Source organism: Phoxinus phoxinus, assembly GCF_949152265.1.
Source record: "Phoxinus phoxinus genome assembly, chromosome: 4".
Taxonomy (NCBI): Eukaryota; Metazoa; Chordata; class Actinopteri; order Cypriniformes; family Leuciscidae; genus Phoxinus; species Phoxinus phoxinus.
The window spans coordinates 17,325,821-17,345,291 of record NC_136879.1 but is presented as its reverse complement, the minus strand read 5'-3'; the positions used below and the strand labels follow the sequence as shown (position 1 = coordinate 17,345,291).

Here is a 19,471-nt window from a genome sequence, read left to right as displayed (position 1 = left end):
ATTTAAAAAAAAAAACTGATCCACATTCAGGTGTTGATCCAAGATGTTCATGTCTTTCTTTCTTCAGAGGAAAAGAAATTAAGTTTTTTGAGGAAAATATTTCAGGATTTTTCTCCACACAATGGACTTCAATCGCAACCAACATGTTGAAGTCCAAATCAATGCAGTTTAAAAGGGCTTTGACGTGCTTCTGCACGATCCCAGCTGAGGAATAGGGTCTTATCTAGCAGAACGATCGGTCATTTTCTAAAAATATATACTTTTTAACCACAAATGCCCGTCTTGTACCATCTCCGAGATGCGCCACGTATTACATCATCACATTGGAAAGGTCATGAAAAAATAATAATAATATTAATAAATTAAAACAAAGATGTCATACAATTTTGAAGTTGGAGGAGAAAATTTGATGAATTTTTCGCCCTTCCCTACCTTTTTGAACCGGTCAGACAAATAACTTAGACAGGTGACGTGAACCGTGACCTTTCCAACATGATTACGTAATGTGTGGCGCACAAGACCAGCACAAGACCAGCACAAGACGGACATTTGTGGTTAAAAAGTATATATTTTTTCAAATGACCGATCGTTCTGCTAGATAAGACCCTATTCCTCAGCTGGGATCGTGCAGAAGAACTTCAAAGCCCTTTGAAACTGCATTGATTTGGACTTCAACATGTTGGTTGCGATTGAAGTCCATTGTGTGGAGAAAAATCCTGAAATGTTTTCCTCAAAAAACTTAATTTCTTTTCCACTGAAGAAAGAAAGACATGAACATCTTGGATGGCATTGGGGTGAGTACATTATCAGGAAATTTTCATTTTGAGGTGAACTAATCCTTTAAAGGATTAGTTCAATTTTAAAATGAAAATTCTGTCATCATATACTCACCCTTAAGTTGTATCAAACCTGTATGAATTTCTTTCCTCTGCTGAACACAAAGGAAGATCTTTAGAAGAATGTCAGTAACCAGACAGTTTCTGGTTCCCATTGACTTCCATAGTAGGAAAAAAATATACTATGGAAGTCAATGGGAACCAGAAATCCTTTAAGATATTCATGCAACAAAATATTCTGGGTGCCATGAAACTTTTGTGAAAAGGATCATAAATGCTGGCGGTGGCTGGCAACTTAAAAAAAAAAATGCTGGTGGGGAAATAGACAAAAACATTATAAATGGAATCATTGAAATGAAATCTCAAATAATAAATCTAAATAATGTTGTTGAACTCGATACAAATGAATAAAAAAAATTAGCATCTGCAATCTTGTGTAAATATATTAAACCATTTTTCTTAATTGCAATTATGAAAGTAGTTGAATTCAACAATTTATTATTGTTATTATTATTTGAGATTACATTTTTACTTTTGTACATTTAATCAAGCGATAATTCAAGATCTGTGCCACATCTAATAGAAGTTAAATTCAAAACTTTTCTTTCTTATTGCTATCAGTTTCTGCATGTAAAAGCGGTTGTCATCTTGTGTCGTCATCAGGTGACAGACATCCAGGCCAGAGGGGCCAGTTTGAGTTGGGTGGCCCCGTCACGGACAGAAGGGGACGAGGAGCCCAAAGAGGGAGAAGAAGTCCCCGCAGAGCCCAGCCTCACGTACGAGGTCTCGGTTTCGTACAACGGCAAGGACGGGAAGTACAAGGCCGCCCACAGGTGAGAGCGCGTCACGCTGGGCAGGATGTGGAGAAGCTGTGGGTGCAGTTGAGGAACTGGTGTTTTCGGTGGTTTGCTAAAGGTCATCAGGAGTTCACCTGACATCTGCAGCTCTAGATCAACCCTGGAGAGCGAGTTGTTTTGAATGTGCACTGCAGTCTGCAGCGTTAGCACTAATGTCTTCTTTTCTTTGTCTCTTGCTTGTGTCAGTGGTGTGGAACTAAGTGCAACCTTACAAGACTTAAGACCAGCAACAGACTACCACGTCAGGTCGGTGTCGGTTTTGCACTTTGAAATGTACACACCACATCATCAGAATTTGGTTTATTCATTCTTGTTTTTACAGCGATGCTCAGTCAAATCGACAGTGGTTGTTTTTCACTCACAATCTCATTAAAACCCATGTGACCCAACCATACATATTTTACTTAATGTTCAAACTGCTCCATTCTATTTCCAATGAAAGCGAATGGAGATTAGCTATATTATATTCATAACTGTTTATAAATAATGTATAGTTATTTTATTATTATTTATAATAATAATAATACAAGTTAGTCAGAATTTTTTTTTCATAAATATAGTTCATTATAAGAATATAAATTCTCTATAACACAGTCTTTATATATGTAGTTAAATATTGCTAAAAATTTCTTATGAAGTTAATATATCGTTTTTTTTTATTAATAATAGTGTAGTTATATTTGCTATATTATATAAATAATTCTTTAAAAATCGAATTCTTTATAATAATATAAAAACATTATAATGTAATTTTTTTTAAATATTAAAATATTTTTTTAAATATATTATTATATTATTATTAATAAGATTTGTCGATTATACGATTTTTTCATAGATATTAAATTATACAGTTATTTTTGTTGATTAATATGGTAGTTATAATAAAAATGATATAATAATAAAATGCTATAATATAGTTTTTATAGGAATGTAAATTCTTTATAAAAACATTGTCTTTATATATTTAGTTAAATATAACTAAAAACCAAAAATGTATGGTTACATTTAAAGTTAGTATAGTTTTATTATTAATAATATTATACTTATTAACTATATTATATAAATAATTCATAATTAAATGTTCTTTCTAAATAATGTGGTTATATTAAAATAATTATAATATATAGTTACAATAGTTATTAGTTATAATATATTACAATATTTATTAATACAGTTATATTTGCTCAAATGAATATGTAGTTATATTAATATTAATACTACTACTAATATAGTTCTATAATATTAATATAGGTATTCTAGTTTAAAATTATATTCATTATAAATACTATATATATATATATATATATATATGTAATTAAATAACATTTTATTGATCCTTGTAAATATTAGAATAATTATTTAATATTGGTATTTTTATAGCGTCTCTGTATACTAACATTCGTGGTTGTGTGTGTATTTAGGGTCCAGGCCATGTGTAACTGTTTACAAGGCGTCCCTTCAGAGCCCGTGAGCTTCACCACTCAGAGCTGTGAGCCCGACACACCCAGCCCTCCACGCAAAGCCAGCGGCACCAAGAGCAGCCTCGTCCTGCAGTGGAAGGTGCGAACACATGCACACATTCACAGCTCCACATCCCCACGCTGCATAGTAAACACTGACATTAAGTGCGTAACATTCATAAAAATACTTCTTCCTAGGCGCCGTGTGACAATGGCTCCAAAATCCAAAACTATATTCTCCAGTGGGACGAGGTATGCTATTTTCCATTATCGCTATTCCGGTTCATTCTTCTTTTCTTTTTTTTCTTTAAAGATTAAGCCCATTTTTAGGAACTTTAAGACTATTTTGCTTTATTTGCATGACAATTAAACATGAAGCAGGTCTTATTACTGTAATGTGAACAAATAGTATTTATACATTAGTATTTTGTTGTACTAAATAAACACTGTTTTTAATAGACACATTTACGGCATTGAGAACTAGGGGAAAATGTGCTAAATTATCAAAACAAGTAGTCACTATGACTTTTATTTAATGTAACGGTCCAAAAAAATAGACTTATTTATGCAAAACGTAGTTCCTCAGCTGATCTGGGGTCTGTAAGACATGTTCCTGCGTCAAAATATTTTGTCGATCCTGGAACAACGTTCCTGTCTGAAAATGTAGCCATAACCATATCCATAAATCAGAGGGGAATGATATGTGAATGACACTGATGTAGAAGGACATAATCCCCGTTGTAAACCTAAACTTGACATAAACTGTAAACTTGTCCCTCAAATCTGATTGGTTGATATGAATGTCGATCATCATCTTTGTTGTATGTTTGCACATTGATGTTGACTCATCCTGTGCTGTGTGAACAGGGGAAAGGGACGTCTGTGTTTGAGCAGTGCTACTACGGCCCTCAGAAGCAGTACAGGCTCACCAAACTCTCCACCGCTTCCAGATATTCCTTTCGGCTGGCGGCCAAAAACGACATGGGGGTCAGGTGTGTAACAGTCGGGATGCTCCTGAAGAAAGAGACCCTAAACATTGTGTCACGCGGTGATACAAGTTCAAAATCAACCATGCTAGGATTAGGATTTGGTTGAGGGTTAGTTGCATGTAATTATGCATAATTTACAGTTATTACTACAGTAAGTACATGCAGATGTGTTCATGTGTAACAAGGAGTGTTAGCATTATTTCTGTCTCGATGTCAATGCGATGGTTTACCTGTGTTTTCCTCTTCGGGTAGTGAGTTCAGTGAAGTGGTCCACATCATGACGTCGTGCAGCGTTCCTGCCCCCCCCTTAAGCCCTGAGTTGGTTCAGCCCGGGGTCACATGGCTCTGCGTGCGCTGGCAGCGGCCGGCCGGCTCGCCCAAAGAGGACGACATCAACTACGTGCTGGAGATGGAAGAGGAGGGCTCAGTGAGTGACAGATTCACACACACACTTTCACAGAAAACACACACACACACACACACACCAAGTCAGCATGAAACGGAAGTTGCAATAGGAAGTCCTGCTAACAGATGGCGTGATCTGATCCATCTCTGATTTTAGAGGTGGTCAGAGATGCATCTTTTTTATTTTTTTAACCAGCTAGGTACTGTTGTGTAATTTAACACATACACGCAGTAGACATCGACAATGTGTTGTTGTTTTTTTTCAAGTTTCATTAATTAACTACATTAATTAGCATGAACTAATAATGAGATGCACTTATACAGCATGTATTAATCTTTGTTCATTTCAACATTTACTAATACATTATTAAAATCTTGTTAACATTAGTTTATGCACTGAACTAGCATGAACAAACAATGAATGTCTGTTTTTTCATTAACCAATGTTAACAAAGATTAATAAATACAGTAACAAATGTATTACTCATTGTTAGTTCATGTTAGTTAATACATTAATGTTAACTAATCAACCTTATTGTAAAGTGTTACCTTTTTGTCTATATGTGACCCTGGATCACAAAACCAGTCATGAGTCGCACAGGTATATTTGTGGCAATAGCCAACAATACATTGTATGGGTCAAAATGGTCGATTTTTCTTTTATGCCAAAAATCATTAGGATATTAAGTAAAGATCATGTTCCATGAAGATATTTAGTAAATTTCCTACTGTAAATATATAAAACATTTATTTTTGTGAGTTAATGCTGCACAATCGTGAACATAAATGAACAACTTTAAAGGCGATTTTCTCAATGTTTCGATTTTTTTGCAACAACAAAAAAAAGTCTTTATATTATTATATTCATGTCATGTGTAATAAAGGGTTCTAAGGGTTGTCCCGAATGGTTCCGGTTCAGTTTCAGAAAGCCAGGTTTGTTTCATGCGTCAGTTTCATGCGTCAGAACATGTGTGATTGTGTTCTCATGCATGTGTTGCACAGGGTTACGGGTTCCAGGCCAATTATGATGGAGAAGAGCTGTCAAACACCGTCAGAAACCTCCACAGGAGCACCACGTACCGCTTCAGGGTGAGGAACACACACACACACACACACACCCCGTCAGAAACCTCCACAGGAGCACCACGTACCGCTTCAGGGTGAGGAACACACACACACACACACACCCCGTCAGAAACCTCCACAGGAGCACTACGTACCGCTTCAGGGTGAGGAACACACACACCCACACCCCGTCAGAAACCTCCACAGGAGCACTACGTACCGCTTCAGGGTGAGGACCACACACACACACACACACCGTCAGAAACCTCCACAGGAGCACTACGTACCGCTTCAGGGTGAGGAACACACACACACACACCCCGTCAGAAACCTCCACAGGAGCACTACGTACCGCTTCAGGGTGAGGACCACACACACACACACACACCGTCAGAAACCTCCACAGGAGCACTACGTACCGCTTCAGGGTGAGGAACACACACACACACACACCGTCAGAAACCTCCACAGGAGCACCACGTACCGCTTCAGGGTGAGGAACACACACACACACACACCGTCAGAAACCTCCACAGGAGCACCACGTACCGCTTCAGGGTGAGGAACACACACACGCTTCAGGGTGAGGAACACACACACCGTCAGAAACCTCCACAGGAGCACCACGTACCGCTTCAGGGTGAGGAACACACACACACACACACCGTCAGAAACCTCCACAGGAGCACCACGTACCGCTTCAGGGTGAGGAACACACACACACACACACCGTCAGAAACCTCCACAGGAGCACCACGTACCGCTTCAGGGTGAGGAACACACACACGCTTCAGGGTGAGGAACACACACACACACACACCGTCAGAAACCTCCACAGGAGCACCACGTACCGCTTCAGGGTGAGGAACACACACTAACACACACCGTCAGAAACCACCACAGGAACACACACACACGCTTCAGGGTGAGGAACACACACACGCTTCAGGGTGAGGAACACACACACACACACACACCGTCAGAAACCTCCACAGGAGCACCACGTACCGCTTCAGGGTGAGGAACACACACACGCTTCAGGGTGAGGAACACACACACGCTTCAGGGTGAGGAACACACACACACACACACACCGTCAGAAACCTCCACAGGAGCACCACGTACCGCTTCAGGGTGAGGAACACACACACGCTTCAGGGTGAGGAACACACACACGCTTCAGGGTGAGGAACACACACTAACACACACCGTCAGAAACCTCTCTTTTTGTTTTTTCTTTTATTTGTACAGTCTTTGTCCTTCATTCTTTCCTTGCCGTCTTTCATTTATTTTCTTCCTCTTTCAGTCTTTTCTAGTTCTTTTTTATTAGCTTTTTTATTCATTTGTTCATTAAGTGTTTTCTTTCATTCTTTGTTGTCTCGCTTGCTCTATCTCTAATTTCATATTTTCTTTTTTCTAGTTCTCTTTCTTCCTTTAATCTTGCTGTTGTTTTTCTTTTGTTCATTCCATCATGAGTTAGTGTGTTGTTGTTTTCTCTCGTGATCTGTGATTCGCCAGCGGTCGTGAGATGAGGCAGCTGCTGCGCTGATGCGATCGGTCACTCTTCTCTGGCGTCGTTAGGGATGCGCCGATCATAATCTCGTTTCCAAAAACAAAAGTGTATTAATGCGCTCCGAGCGGCAGCGTGTGTCCTGATGAGAGGAGCTGATTACCTGCCGAGAGCTCACATCCACAATTACTGACAATTACTGTGACCGATGACATCACAACACCGCCGCTTATTTCCCGACCGCCAAACGCTTCCTCATCCGGCACTTTTGTCAGGGGGGGAAACTGTGTATTCGCCGCTGAATTTATCTCACTCGGAAAGAGACTTTTAAAAGGCCCTGGAGATTTGCATTTCCTCTGCAGTGTTTGTGTGAGTCATAATGAAGCCTATTTTAGGACCATTCAGATTATTGTGCATTGTGACGTTTTGAATCATTAATGAACCAACACACACACACACTGCCTAATTTTTCCTGTTTCTTTTCCATCACTGCAGGTTGTGGCCTATAACGCGGAAGGGAAGAGTAACCCCAGCGCTGTGTCCGAGTTCACCACGGCCCCTGATAGGCCGAGCTGCCCCTGCAGACTCACTGTGAAGGGCAAACCTCACCCGACCAGTTTCCGCCTGACCTGGGGTCAGTTCAGCATGTTACGATCACACATACATTGATCCTTGATGAAAAAAAAAAAATCTAAATATCATCTTTAATTTAGTCCTCATAGAACCCTCTACAATACGAGTGAATCATGCTAGGCTAGGCTAAATTTTCATGCTAGGTGACTAAAAAAATTATGAAATTAAAACGCAAAATTTACCTCAGTAGCAAGAAGTAGCTGAGGTTGCTAATGCCAAAGACTATAGATTAACAAGACGCGTCACTCGTATTGTTTTGAATGGTTGAAAAGTGCAACTCTCAAAATGGCGGAATAAATCCCGCCTTCTAAATAATAGCCAATCGCTGATTGGTAAAGCCATCGCATCACTGCAGCTGCAGTTAGAAGCTCCGGTTCCCATAGAAACAGTCAGATGCGCGTCCACTGCGCATGAGCTTGATCCAGCCTGAAAAATTACGTTTTCTGTCATGATTCAAGACCGCTGTTGTCAGATTTCATTGGTGATTTCAAATATTAAAATTGAAGCGTAAGCTTGGCGAACAGTTTTGGAGAATGTGATGTTTCCCTTTGAGAGATGAGAGCTGCACTTGCATGCCCGAGAGGCGTTTCAAAGATGGCCGCCGAGTGAAATGACCTGTCTTAAAGGGACTTTTTTATGGTTCCCCCTCAGAGCCTCCCAAAGACAGTGGCGGCGCAGACGTGACGAAGTACGTGGTGGAGCTGTCTGAAGGCTTATGTGGTACGTTACACTGAGGTTTTTTGGTGCGCTTCCTGGCATTATTACGGTTATTTCATTGTGTGTGTGTGTGTGTGTGTGTGTGTGTGTGTTTTCAGGGTCTTCTTGGAATCAGGTGTACAGCGGTTCGGCCGTGGAGTGTGTCTGTGACGGTCTGAGCCCAGGATGTTCATACCAGGCTAGAGTCCACTGCATCAGTGTGGGAGGCGAGAGCCCGGTATGTCACACAAACCATGCCTTCCTCAGTCCTCAAGTGCCGTGGTAAACCTTCGTTTTAAATAGTGATGACTCATCGCCCATACAAAATATTGGCCAATGAAACGCTCTCTAGAATGAGAACGTCCCACCTCTCTAACACTGAGCTTTACAGTGCTAGCAATGTTATCGGGCTGGGCAACGATTAATCGCTTCCAAAATAAAAGTTTGTGTTTATATTATATGTGTACTGTGTTTAATTATTTTGTATATATAAATACACACACGCATGTATATATTTGATATAAATGTGTTGTATATCTCAAATATATACGTGTATTTATATATGCAAAATAATTATACACACATTATGTAAACACAAACTTTTATTGTGGGGTGTCTTCATGTCTGTGAGTCCCTTGTGTTTTCTTTAGTATAATTTTAATAAAGCACGTATTGTGGATGTATTAATATATTAAAATGTATATTAAATGCAACTATCTGATAAGATTTAAGTATCTTTATAAATGTAATTTCATAATTCTATTGTATTTGACATGGTTGAAGTGTATTGCACAATGTGTGCTGCATTTATGGGAAACTAAAATATACTTGAATGTCATTGTTTTATTCAAACTCGTATGCCATGTATTAAAATATATTTTTAGTTACACGTTTGTATTGACGTTGCAGTTTAGTACATAACTTTCAATGTAATATCAAATAACACTACAGTTAAAATTATAATCGAGTGCTTTACATGTGCTGTCATCACATCAAAATAAGTGTAATTCTTTAAAGCATGACAATTTTATTTTTTGTCACTTTATTTTGTAAATTGCTTTACTGTTAATGAATGAGAGATTTTGAACCGTTTTTCATTTAAAGATGGCATATTAAAACTATAGATACCATGGATAATTATTTGTCATTTATCAAAGCATCATTTGCTTTTAAAATTGGTTGTAATATCCTTAATATGAAGAATGTTAATTGTGAATCTTGCCTACAAAATATAGATATTAAAACAGAATTATTTAAAGGGAAACTTCAGTACAGAGTGCACTTTTTCAAAGTTGACTTAAGTGTGTTAAGAAGACAAATACTCTAAATAGTTTTTGAGGCCTTTATTTTATTAATATTATTTAATCTGCAAGTACAGTTGTTTAACAAAAAAATACATGCTTTTAATATTTGAAGTAGTCTCGATCGTAGCCAAATAACCACGCATTAAGAATTCATGTTTCGGGATGTGTTCGAACTAACAATGTTAACCGTCTCAAGTCATTATTCACATTGTCACAAATTATTTTGTAACAAAAATGTCCAACTCTGTCTTGTCGAGGCTCATTTTATAACCAATATTTAATGAGTTGTAAATGCACACACTTCAAATTGTAGCACACACACATGGTGTAAACACCGTCCATCTCTGTTGAACCGTCACCCTGTCTCACAACTTTTTACTGAAAACACACACAAAACATACATGCTGACAAGTTGAGCGCTGGATGTCGTGTTGATGTTGTTCATAGACACATGTACGTAGTCCATATGCACTAAACACACACTGAAGGTGTTCATATCACTGCAAACCCTAAACACACGTACAGACTACAGACACAGAAGAGCGCCGGTTCATCACACAGAGTTCTTCTGACCGCAGCTGTGATGGCGGTTTGCAGATCTGCATGCACACAGCCATGACTCACGTTGGCAGCGTCTGGGTTTCGCATGTGAGTGTGAGAGGATGCTCACATGGCTGTGATCTGCTGTCTGTGTTTCAGCCGGTGCCCACACACACACACACACACTCTTCTCATCCAGGAGGGGGAACACCATTAAAGTGGATCAAGATTCTCCGGTCTTTCTGATTTCTCACGCTTGTTGTTTTCAGTTGACGGAGGCCTTGCAGGTCCAAACGCCCCCCGTTCCTCCTGGCCCGTGTCAGCCGCCCCGGGTCGTGGGCAAGCCCAAAGCCAGAGAGGTGCAGATACGCTGGGGTAAGCTTGGCCTTTGTGTGTGCGCTTATTAATTGCGTATGAACAATTATGTATGTATTTGAGGCTGATTGGGGGGGAGGGGGCTTGAGTGGTGTATTTCCTACACTACAAGTGTTGGGGAAAGTTACTTTTAAATGGAGGTCATTACATTGTTCCCGCGGGGTCTTAAAAAGTCTAAAATTCGGAACTTTAAATTTAAGGCCTTAAAATGTCTTAAAAACGGCCAGATTTTCGTCCAGGTCTAAAAAAGGTTTTTACCCGCGTTAATTTCCAGAAACGCTGGACGCAGAAAGTTATTACAAAGTAGCAGAAAAGAGTCGTAGCCTACTGGCGAGCTAACAGTGTCTCGCGGCCTGACTGGAGGTAGCTCGCCAAGAGGCCGTTCACATATCGCGTCTTTCGCGCGCTCAAGTTCGTGCTCATAATAGAAGCGATGCTTTGTTTCTTCCAGGGAGATGAAAAAAAAAACTTTTCAGAATTTTGCAAAAGCTACTAAAACTTCTTTGTCGTTGTGGAGAGCATGGTTGCATAGCAACGACAGACGCCACGGGAAAATCGCACCGAATTTTTCAGAATTGCAGGATATAAACTCGCAATTGTGAGGGGGAAAAAAATCTGAGTTATTTATGAGACAAGTTGAAATTACCTTTTTTAATGTTTATGTGGTGGCAGAAACAAGCGTCCATTAAAAAAAAAACTTAGTAATGATCTGAAATTTAAATGATTTTAAATGCAATCTATTCCTATGATGTGATTCTTGTAAAAATGTAAGTCTCTGTCACTTCTGATGGATTTAATGTGTCCTTGCTGAATACGGGGTGTGTGTTTGAGAGAGACAATGAGTGATGCATTGACCGCTGTCTCTCGTTGCATCTGTTAGCGCCCCCTCTGGTGGATGGAGGAAGTGCAGTGTCTTCGTACAGCGTGGAAATGTTCGCTCCGCAGGTGGAGGAGAGCAGAGAAGTGTACCAGGGCTGTGAACTGGACTGCACAGTGGGCAGTTTGCTGCCCGGCAGGACCTACGTTTTCCGGATCAGAGCTGCCAACAAGGCTGGGGTGAGCGCAAGCCTCACGAATGGCACAGACTTTGTTTCGTATTTGCTAATATTCTGTTCTTTTCATAAAATGCGCCACATATAGTTTTACGTCAGCTAGCAAGTTGTTTCATGTTTTGACTTGTGTTTTACAGTACGGCCCTTTCTCGGAGCGCTCTGAGGTCACGACGGGTCCGGGGGCCCCTGAGACGTGCCGGGCCCCTCATGTCACCTGTAAATCACCCACGTGTGCTGTGGTCAGCTGGGAGGTGAGAATATCCCATGATTTTTGTACATTTTTTTCTTTTTTTTTCTTTCTTAAACTAAATGACAATTGAGAAATGTTGATTTGGCAACTAGCTGAAATCAAATAAGTTTAAGTTTCAAAGTGTATAAATAATAATAATAATAATACATTTTAAAAATATATACCAGTATGTATAATATTATTATTATTTATTTAATTTTTTATACACTTTGAAACTTAAACTTATTTGATTTCAGCTAGTTGCCAAATCAACATTTCTCAATTGTCATTTAGTTTAAGTTGAAGTACTTATATAATTAAAACTAAATGAACAAAAACTAAAACTATATAGACATATTTTTAAAAAATAACAAAGAAAATCAAAAACATGTAACAAAATGATTAAAACCATTAAAAAAAATAATAATAAATTAAACAGAATAATTAAAATTAATACAAAATTTGATAAAAATAAAATCTTATTTAAAATATTAATAAAAACTTAATGATATTAAAATAACACGACTACATCAGAATTTAAATCGAGTGATTTGAGTGTTTAATTTAATTGGTAGCATATTTTCTTTCTGCAATATATGTTTTTTTAAATATTTTTCAGTTTGTTTTTGGCTATGAGCTTTCATTTAAATGAGGGGGGAATAGTTATTTTCATCTATGATATTTTATTTAAATAAAATATCATAGATGAAAATAATTTTTCCCCCCTCAAGTAGTTTTGTAGTGCTTTTTTTTTTTTTGTCCTGTTTTATTTATTGCTTTTTTGTGTGGTGTCTGTTTTCTCACGCGTGTGTGCCCCCCGCAGGCCCCGGCCTGTAACGGAGCGGCGGTCTCCGAGTATCGCCTGGAGTGGGGGGCGGCGGAGGGCACTATGCAGCTGTGCTACACCGGTGCTGCGCTGTCCCATGAGATGAGGGGGCTGCTGCCTGCCACCAACTACTTCTGCAGAGTCCAGGTGAGAAGCCGTCGCGATCATGCTCATTTCTGCCAGAGTAGTGTGTTCAAGTGTTCGAGCCGTTGATGGCAAGATATGACGTAACAAACCAGGAAATAGCACGCCGGTGGCTGATTATGCTTTTACTTCCTGTAAGTGCAAAACAATCAGCTTGATGATTCATAAACATTAGATGACTGGGCAAGTGCCAACTTTATATTGTCAGCGCCACCCAGTGGTTGACACAGACAAATATATAATTTATTTTCTGTGGGCTTTAAAAAATAGCGGTTTATTACTGTATCGAGGGCTGTTGTCGACTAATTGTTGGCTGAAATTGTGTTCCTTGGTGCAGTTTGTAATTTTATATAAAAAAACATGCTCAATCCCTGACTGTTACTTCAGATTCACAAGAGCGATACATTTCTAATCCAGTCTTAGGAACTGAGTTTGAAATTGTGTGTTTTAATAATGAATAATTTAATAATGAATTTGATGTTCTTGTCAGGCCTGTTCAAACTCTAGTCACTCACTAAGTGTGATTGATGCCTATTATTTAGTTTTTGTATTTGCTTTTTGTTTTGCTTTTTATTTTGTTTTCTTGAATTTGCTTCTTCAGTTTTCTAACACTTTTGCTGTGTCTGTGCGTTCACTGACGGTTAAAGACGAAAGGTTTATTTGATGTTCTCCAGTCCCTGACTGTGATTTGTGCCTCAGGCGGTGAACGCAGCCGGCGTGGGGCTCTTCAGCGACGCTGTGCTCTGCCAGACGCCCTGCTCCGTGCCAGCGACGGTCGGCAGCGTCCACGCTCTCCGCGAGTCCGAGATGAGAGTGGAGTGCAGGACGGCGGAGAGGGACGAGGAGGAGGAGGATGAAGAGGAGGAAGAGGACGACGAAGAGGCCGCTCCTCTCCTCTACTCTCCGTCCACATGCCTCGGGCTGCGCTGGGAGGCGCCGTGTGATCACGGGTCAGAGGTCACGTCTTACCTGATCGACCTGGGAGAGAAGCAGCCCATCCTCACAGGGCCCGTAACCAAATACATCATCCAGAATCTGCAGCCCGACACCACCTACAGGTACACCGAAATCTGTGGCACAGTGTAGTCTGTTTGTGCAAGTATGAACGATCTTGATATTGTTATTGTTAAATTAATTACTCATGTTGTGATTTAAGATTTTGGTCATATCGCCCACCCCCTAATATATACAAATATATATGTTTTTATTTTTATATATATATATATAAAATAATAAAATGACTTTTGGTAAAAAAAAAAAACAGCACTCTTGCTCGTGTGATATTGGTAAACTGTCATAGGATACAAATATAAGAGAGAATTTTTTTTAAGACTCATATCTTGAATTTTAGTGGGTTCTACATCATTTACGTAACTAAACTGCATGCCATGTAAGATGACGTACCGGTCTGGGCGCAATAAAAGCGTTAATCATTTTAAGTTTAACATGTATTTTTTTTTCATAATTAATCACATCAAATAAACGTGTTAAACTAACAGCTCTAATTTTAAATGTAATTTATTCCTGTGATGGCAAAGCTGTATTTTCAGCATCATTACTCCAGTCTTCAGTGTCACATGATCCTTCAGAAATCAGTATAATATGATGATTTGCTGCTCAAGAAACATTTCTGATTATTATTATTGTTGAATTGCGCTGTGCTTTTTGTGAAAATCGACATATACTATACATTCAAAAGTTTGGGGTACAACTTAATATATTTATTCTCCAAGAATGCATTAAATTGGTCAAAAGTGACAAAGTCATTTATAATGCTCAAAAGTTTTCTCTTTTAAAATAAATCATTAAATTGAATTAAATAAATGTCTTTTATAAAGAAAGATTGAACTTTTTAAAGTTTTGAACTTACTATTCGTCAATTAATGTATCATGGTTTTTACACAAATATTGAGTAGCAAAATCTCTTCCACATTGATGATAATAAACAAATGTTTCTTGAGCACCAAATCAGAATGGTTTCTGAAGGATCATGTGACACTGAAGACTGGAGTAATGATGCTGAAAATACATTTTAAATTGTAATAATATTTCACATTATTGCTGTTTGCTGTGTTTTTGATCAAATGCGGCCTCGGTGGGCATATCCTCTTTCAAAAACATAAATAAATCTGAATTATTCCAAGCTATAATAAGCCCGGCGGTGACTGAATGAATCTTTTGTGTTTGTGTGTTTGAAGGATAAGGATCCAGGCTCTGAACAGTCTGGGTGCAGGACCCTTTAGTCACACCTTTAAACTGAAGACCAAGCCACTGCCACCCCTGCCTCCCCGCCTGGAGTGCACCGCCTCCAGCCACCAGACCCTCAGGCTCAAGTGGGGCGACGGCCCGGCCAAGGCCCAACCCACCGATTCCCTACAGTACCATCTCCAAATGGAGGATAGAAATGGGAGGCAAGTTGCTACATTGTTTGCGCCTTTGTTAAAACCATCCAGTTATACATTACCATAGTTAGGAGTCCGTAAGATTGGGGTTGAGGAGATGTCAGTCCGCCTTCAGAATTTCAAGGCTTCTTTTTTTTTATCCCCAAGTTAGCGTGTCGCAATGGGAGTGATTTTTGCCACAAATTATGTGACATAAACTTATTTGTGTCTTTTTGTTTTTTTGAGCATTATGTATTTAATAGTGACCCTTTTCTTCCACGTATAGATAAATTGATGACTTATTTTGTATCTTTTTTGGGGGATCTTGATGCTTTGGAATTTGTCAATTTTAAATAATTTTGTGGACAATTTAGAATTTACTTTGGAAGTAAATTCTTCACGAGTACATTTTCTGGATATGTGGGTGCTGAAAAATCGAAGGCAGTCTTATCACAACTTTATTTACCAAAGAAACGGATTAGGGCGGTCAAAATGGCTGAAAAACTAAAATGTTATACTTTAATATGATTCATATTCAAATTTAAAAGGCATAATTTCAGTTTTTGGCTCGTCACCTAAGGCCACAAGAGGGTGCAATGAGCAAAAAAAGAATGCCCGCATTAACTTAATAAATAGTGATGAAAGTCACAGATGTATAATTACTGAGTAATCTACTATTTTGTAGAGGGGAGTCAAAATTACAATTTTCACTTGAGATTTGGAGTCAAATTAGAGGGGTGTAAAATGACTTTAGAAAGATGGCAGCATCTTTGTTTCATTTTTACACAGAGATTGTTTGGTCTATTAGTTAAATCTGTTGACTTACTCAATCTTTGTTGCATTATATGCCAACTGTGACGGTTCAAAATGGCAAAAAGCACTTCTTGTGTTTTTTTGCCCCAAGTTTGCATGCCTGTAACTCAAGAAGTATTAAAGATATCCTAAAATACTCTTAGATTCTGGTTCTTAACAATCTTCCCTTTTGGTATCTTCATTGTAAAGGCCCCTCGTTGGTTCAATCCCAGAGATATGGAGATCTTAATGCGGCTCCGTGAGTTCAATTGTACACATTTCCAGTGGTCAAAAACCAAATGTTGGTCACTTTGCATACAGCTGATACTTTTTTCTTTTAAATAGAAATATTTGAAGAACAAATAATGTTGAAACTAGAAATGTATCTCAACTCATTCCTGAGTGCCATAAATATATTTTTCTCAAAGTTCGCATGCCTGTAACTCAAAAAAGTATTAAAGATATCTCAATTTCCTTCTAGATTCTCATTCTTAATAAACTTTTCTTTTGGAATCTTTATTTTCAAGGTCCTGTAAAGTTCAGTCCCATAGATATGGGGAGCTCAAAGCAGCTCTGTGTTGAAATTGGTGAATTTTACCCATTTTCAATGATTGAAACCCAAATGTGGTTCAGTTTGCACACAGCTGATACTTATTGCATTTGAAGAGGAATGTCTGAAGAATAAATAATGTTTAAACTAGAAATGTATCTTGTTTCCCTCAATCAAAATAATTGCTAAAACATAACTCTCTGAGTTCCAAAAATCCACTAAAGTTGAGGCACATTAACTTGCTCTCAAAAGTGTATTTAATAGGTAAGAATCTATATTTGAATACATTTTAGGGGTATTTTGTTCAATTAACAGCTTCTGAAGCTACCAAGAGTTCAAATATGCAGTATCGTAACTAAATTACCGCTTTGACATCTCAATATCTCTAGGATTGAACCATATAGGGCCTTAAAAATGAAGATTTCAAAAGAAAAGTTTCATGTTTGTTCTTGACACTCGGAGAGGTGCGTGTTGTATTCGATTGTTTTGATTGAGGGAAACAAGATACATTTCTAGTTCCAGTGTTATTTGTTCTTCACACACACTTCTTTAAACACAATAATTATCAGCTGTTTAAAATGTTACTGACTATTGAAAATGGGTCAAATTCAAACAATTTGGACATGGAGTCACATTTGGATCCCAATATCTATGGGACTGAACTATATGGGAACTTGAAAATGAAGATTCTGAAAAAGAAAGGATATTAAGATATGTTGAATACTTGTGGAGTTACAGGCATTTTTAGAAAAATTACAGGCTTTAGAAAAATAATATTTATGGCACTCAGACAGGAATGAGTTGAGATGCATTTCTAGTTTCCACATTATTTATTCTTCAAATATTTCTATGTTCAAGAAAAAAAATTGGGTTTTGGTTTTTGACCACTGGAAATGTGTACAATTGACCAATTTACTCACGGAGCCGCATTAAGATCTCAATATCTCTGGGATTGAACCATATTGGGCCTTTACAATGAAGATACCAAAAGGGAAGATTGTTAAGAACCAGAATCTAAGAGTATTTTATGATATCTTTAATACTTCTTGAGTTACAGGCATGCAAACTTGGGGTAAAAAAACACAAGAAGTGCTTTTTGCCATTTTTGAACCGTCACCGTTGGCATATAATGCAACCAAGATTAAGTCAACAGATTTAACTAATAGACCAAACAATCTCTGTTTAAAAGTAATATAATGATGCTGTCATCTTTCTAAAGTCATTTTACACCCCTCTAATTTGACTCCAAATCTCAAGTAAAAATTGTCATTTTACAGCTTTGACGTCACCAAGATCTCTGCATTGAGCGTCTCGATCTCTACAAAACATATTCGAAAAGAAAACAATTACTGTAAATAGATTTTTACTGTATTTTTGATCGAATAGAGACTTTTCAAACACAGTTAAAACAAAATAATTATTCATTTAAATTGATTCGTTTATATATTTGAATCTCACTCGGATTTGTGAAGGTCTGCCTTTAAGTCTGGTTTGACAATCCCTCTTTTATTATAGGTTTGTGATATTGTGGCTTTATAGAGTTCAGCTCTATAACATTTTCTCTTGTTCTCGCTCTCTTCCTGAAGGTTTATATCCTTGTATAAAGGACCCTGTCACACTCACAAAGTGCAGAGGCTAAATGAGTCTACCTCGTACGCGTTCCGCATCCAGGCCTTTAACGAGGCGGGCGAGGGGCCCTTCTCCACTGTTTACACCTTCACCACCCCCCTCTCCCCTCCTGCACCCCTCAAAGGTACCGCTTCTGCCCCATAAAGGTTTCTGTAGACATGTTGTTTTTTTGTTGCTTGTTTTTAAACACTCAAGATTGGATTACCTCATGTATCTCACAAAACCTGTCACGAACATGACTAGGCCATTTTTTTTTTTAGGTATTATGTATATATACTGCCTGGCCCAAAAAAAAAAAGTCTGTTTGTATTTAAATAGGCAAATGCTTAATAGTTTATGATTAGATCATTATTGCAGTGATTATTATGTTTCACTGTAAAAAACACAACTTGAAAAAAGTTGAAATGACTGATTTTGTTGTGCTGGATCAGCAAAAATCCACATTGTAAAAATCTCGTACAACAACAAAAAATCTTAGTACTAATTTCCCCTAGCTTTTTCTTGTTGACTCAACTTTTGTAAATAACAGTTATACGAACTAAAAATAAGTTGTCTGTGACACACAAACCAACGTTTAGTTGAGTCAACGACATTATTTGTTTTCTGGAGAGATACAACTATTCTGTAACAAATCTTTTGTAGTTGAGCCAATTCAACATTATTTGTCTATTGGAAACAGAAGTTCTTATTAAGAACAAGGTTCAGATGTAGATTTTTTTTTTAATTGAAAATGTTTGGTCACCATTTTGGTGATGAGCGGTTCCTTGAGTTGCGCAGTTTGACTCTTGGCATTTTATGTGAGTTTGTTTGTTTGTCTTTGCAACAAATTATGTGTTTTGTTAAACACTGTTACAAAGAAAGCCATGAACAAAAATGATCGAGAGTACAGCATCATAAAGGGGAATAGTTCACTATTCTTATTCCTGAAGTGATTATTTGTGATTAATATATTATATTTACCAAACAAAACTTTAATCCAACAGATCAGACATTCTGAATTTAGATTTTTAAATACATTGTGAGATTTTTTAGAAACACACAGACATCAAGAATACGCGTATGAATCTCAACAATGGTGACATGCTTCATGCCGCAATGCATGATGGGATCCATGGTTTTAATACTATGGTGGCTCCCAGTATGCATTGCGGCATGAAGCATGTCACCATTGTTGAGATTCATATGCTGAATCTTGATG

At 38.1% G+C, this 19,471-nt stretch overlaps 1 protein-coding gene across 3 annotated transcripts in view; it reads left to right on the top strand.

The window, feature by feature from the left end:
- Nucleotides 1-19,471, top strand: part of fndc3a (fibronectin type III domain containing 3A) — a 94,914-nt gene that overhangs the window by 65,367 nt on the left and 10,076 nt on the right. For all 3 annotated transcript variants that reach the window (XM_079610926.1, XM_079610925.1, XM_079610927.1), the window contains 17 exons: nt 1,500-1,669; nt 1,880-1,939; nt 3,115-3,253; nt 3,352-3,405; nt 4,021-4,145; nt 4,395-4,569; nt 5,550-5,636; nt 7,618-7,756; nt 8,407-8,475; nt 8,571-8,689; nt 10,565-10,670; nt 11,551-11,726; nt 11,860-11,973; nt 12,775-12,924; nt 13,621-13,979; nt 15,120-15,332; nt 18,231-18,397. In XM_079610926.1, the coding sequence (XP_079467052.1) occupies nt 1,500-1,669; nt 1,880-1,939; nt 3,115-3,253; nt 3,352-3,405; nt 4,021-4,145; nt 4,395-4,569; nt 5,550-5,636; nt 7,618-7,756; nt 8,407-8,475; nt 8,571-8,689; nt 10,565-10,670; nt 11,551-11,726; nt 11,860-11,973; nt 12,775-12,924; nt 13,621-13,979; nt 15,120-15,332; nt 18,231-18,397 (2,422 nt within the window). The remainder of the gene's footprint in view (nt 1-1,499; nt 1,670-1,879; nt 1,940-3,114; nt 3,254-3,351; nt 3,406-4,020; nt 4,146-4,394; nt 4,570-5,549; nt 5,637-7,617; nt 7,757-8,406; nt 8,476-8,570; nt 8,690-10,564; nt 10,671-11,550; nt 11,727-11,859; nt 11,974-12,774; nt 12,925-13,620; nt 13,980-15,119; nt 15,333-18,230; nt 18,398-19,471) is intronic.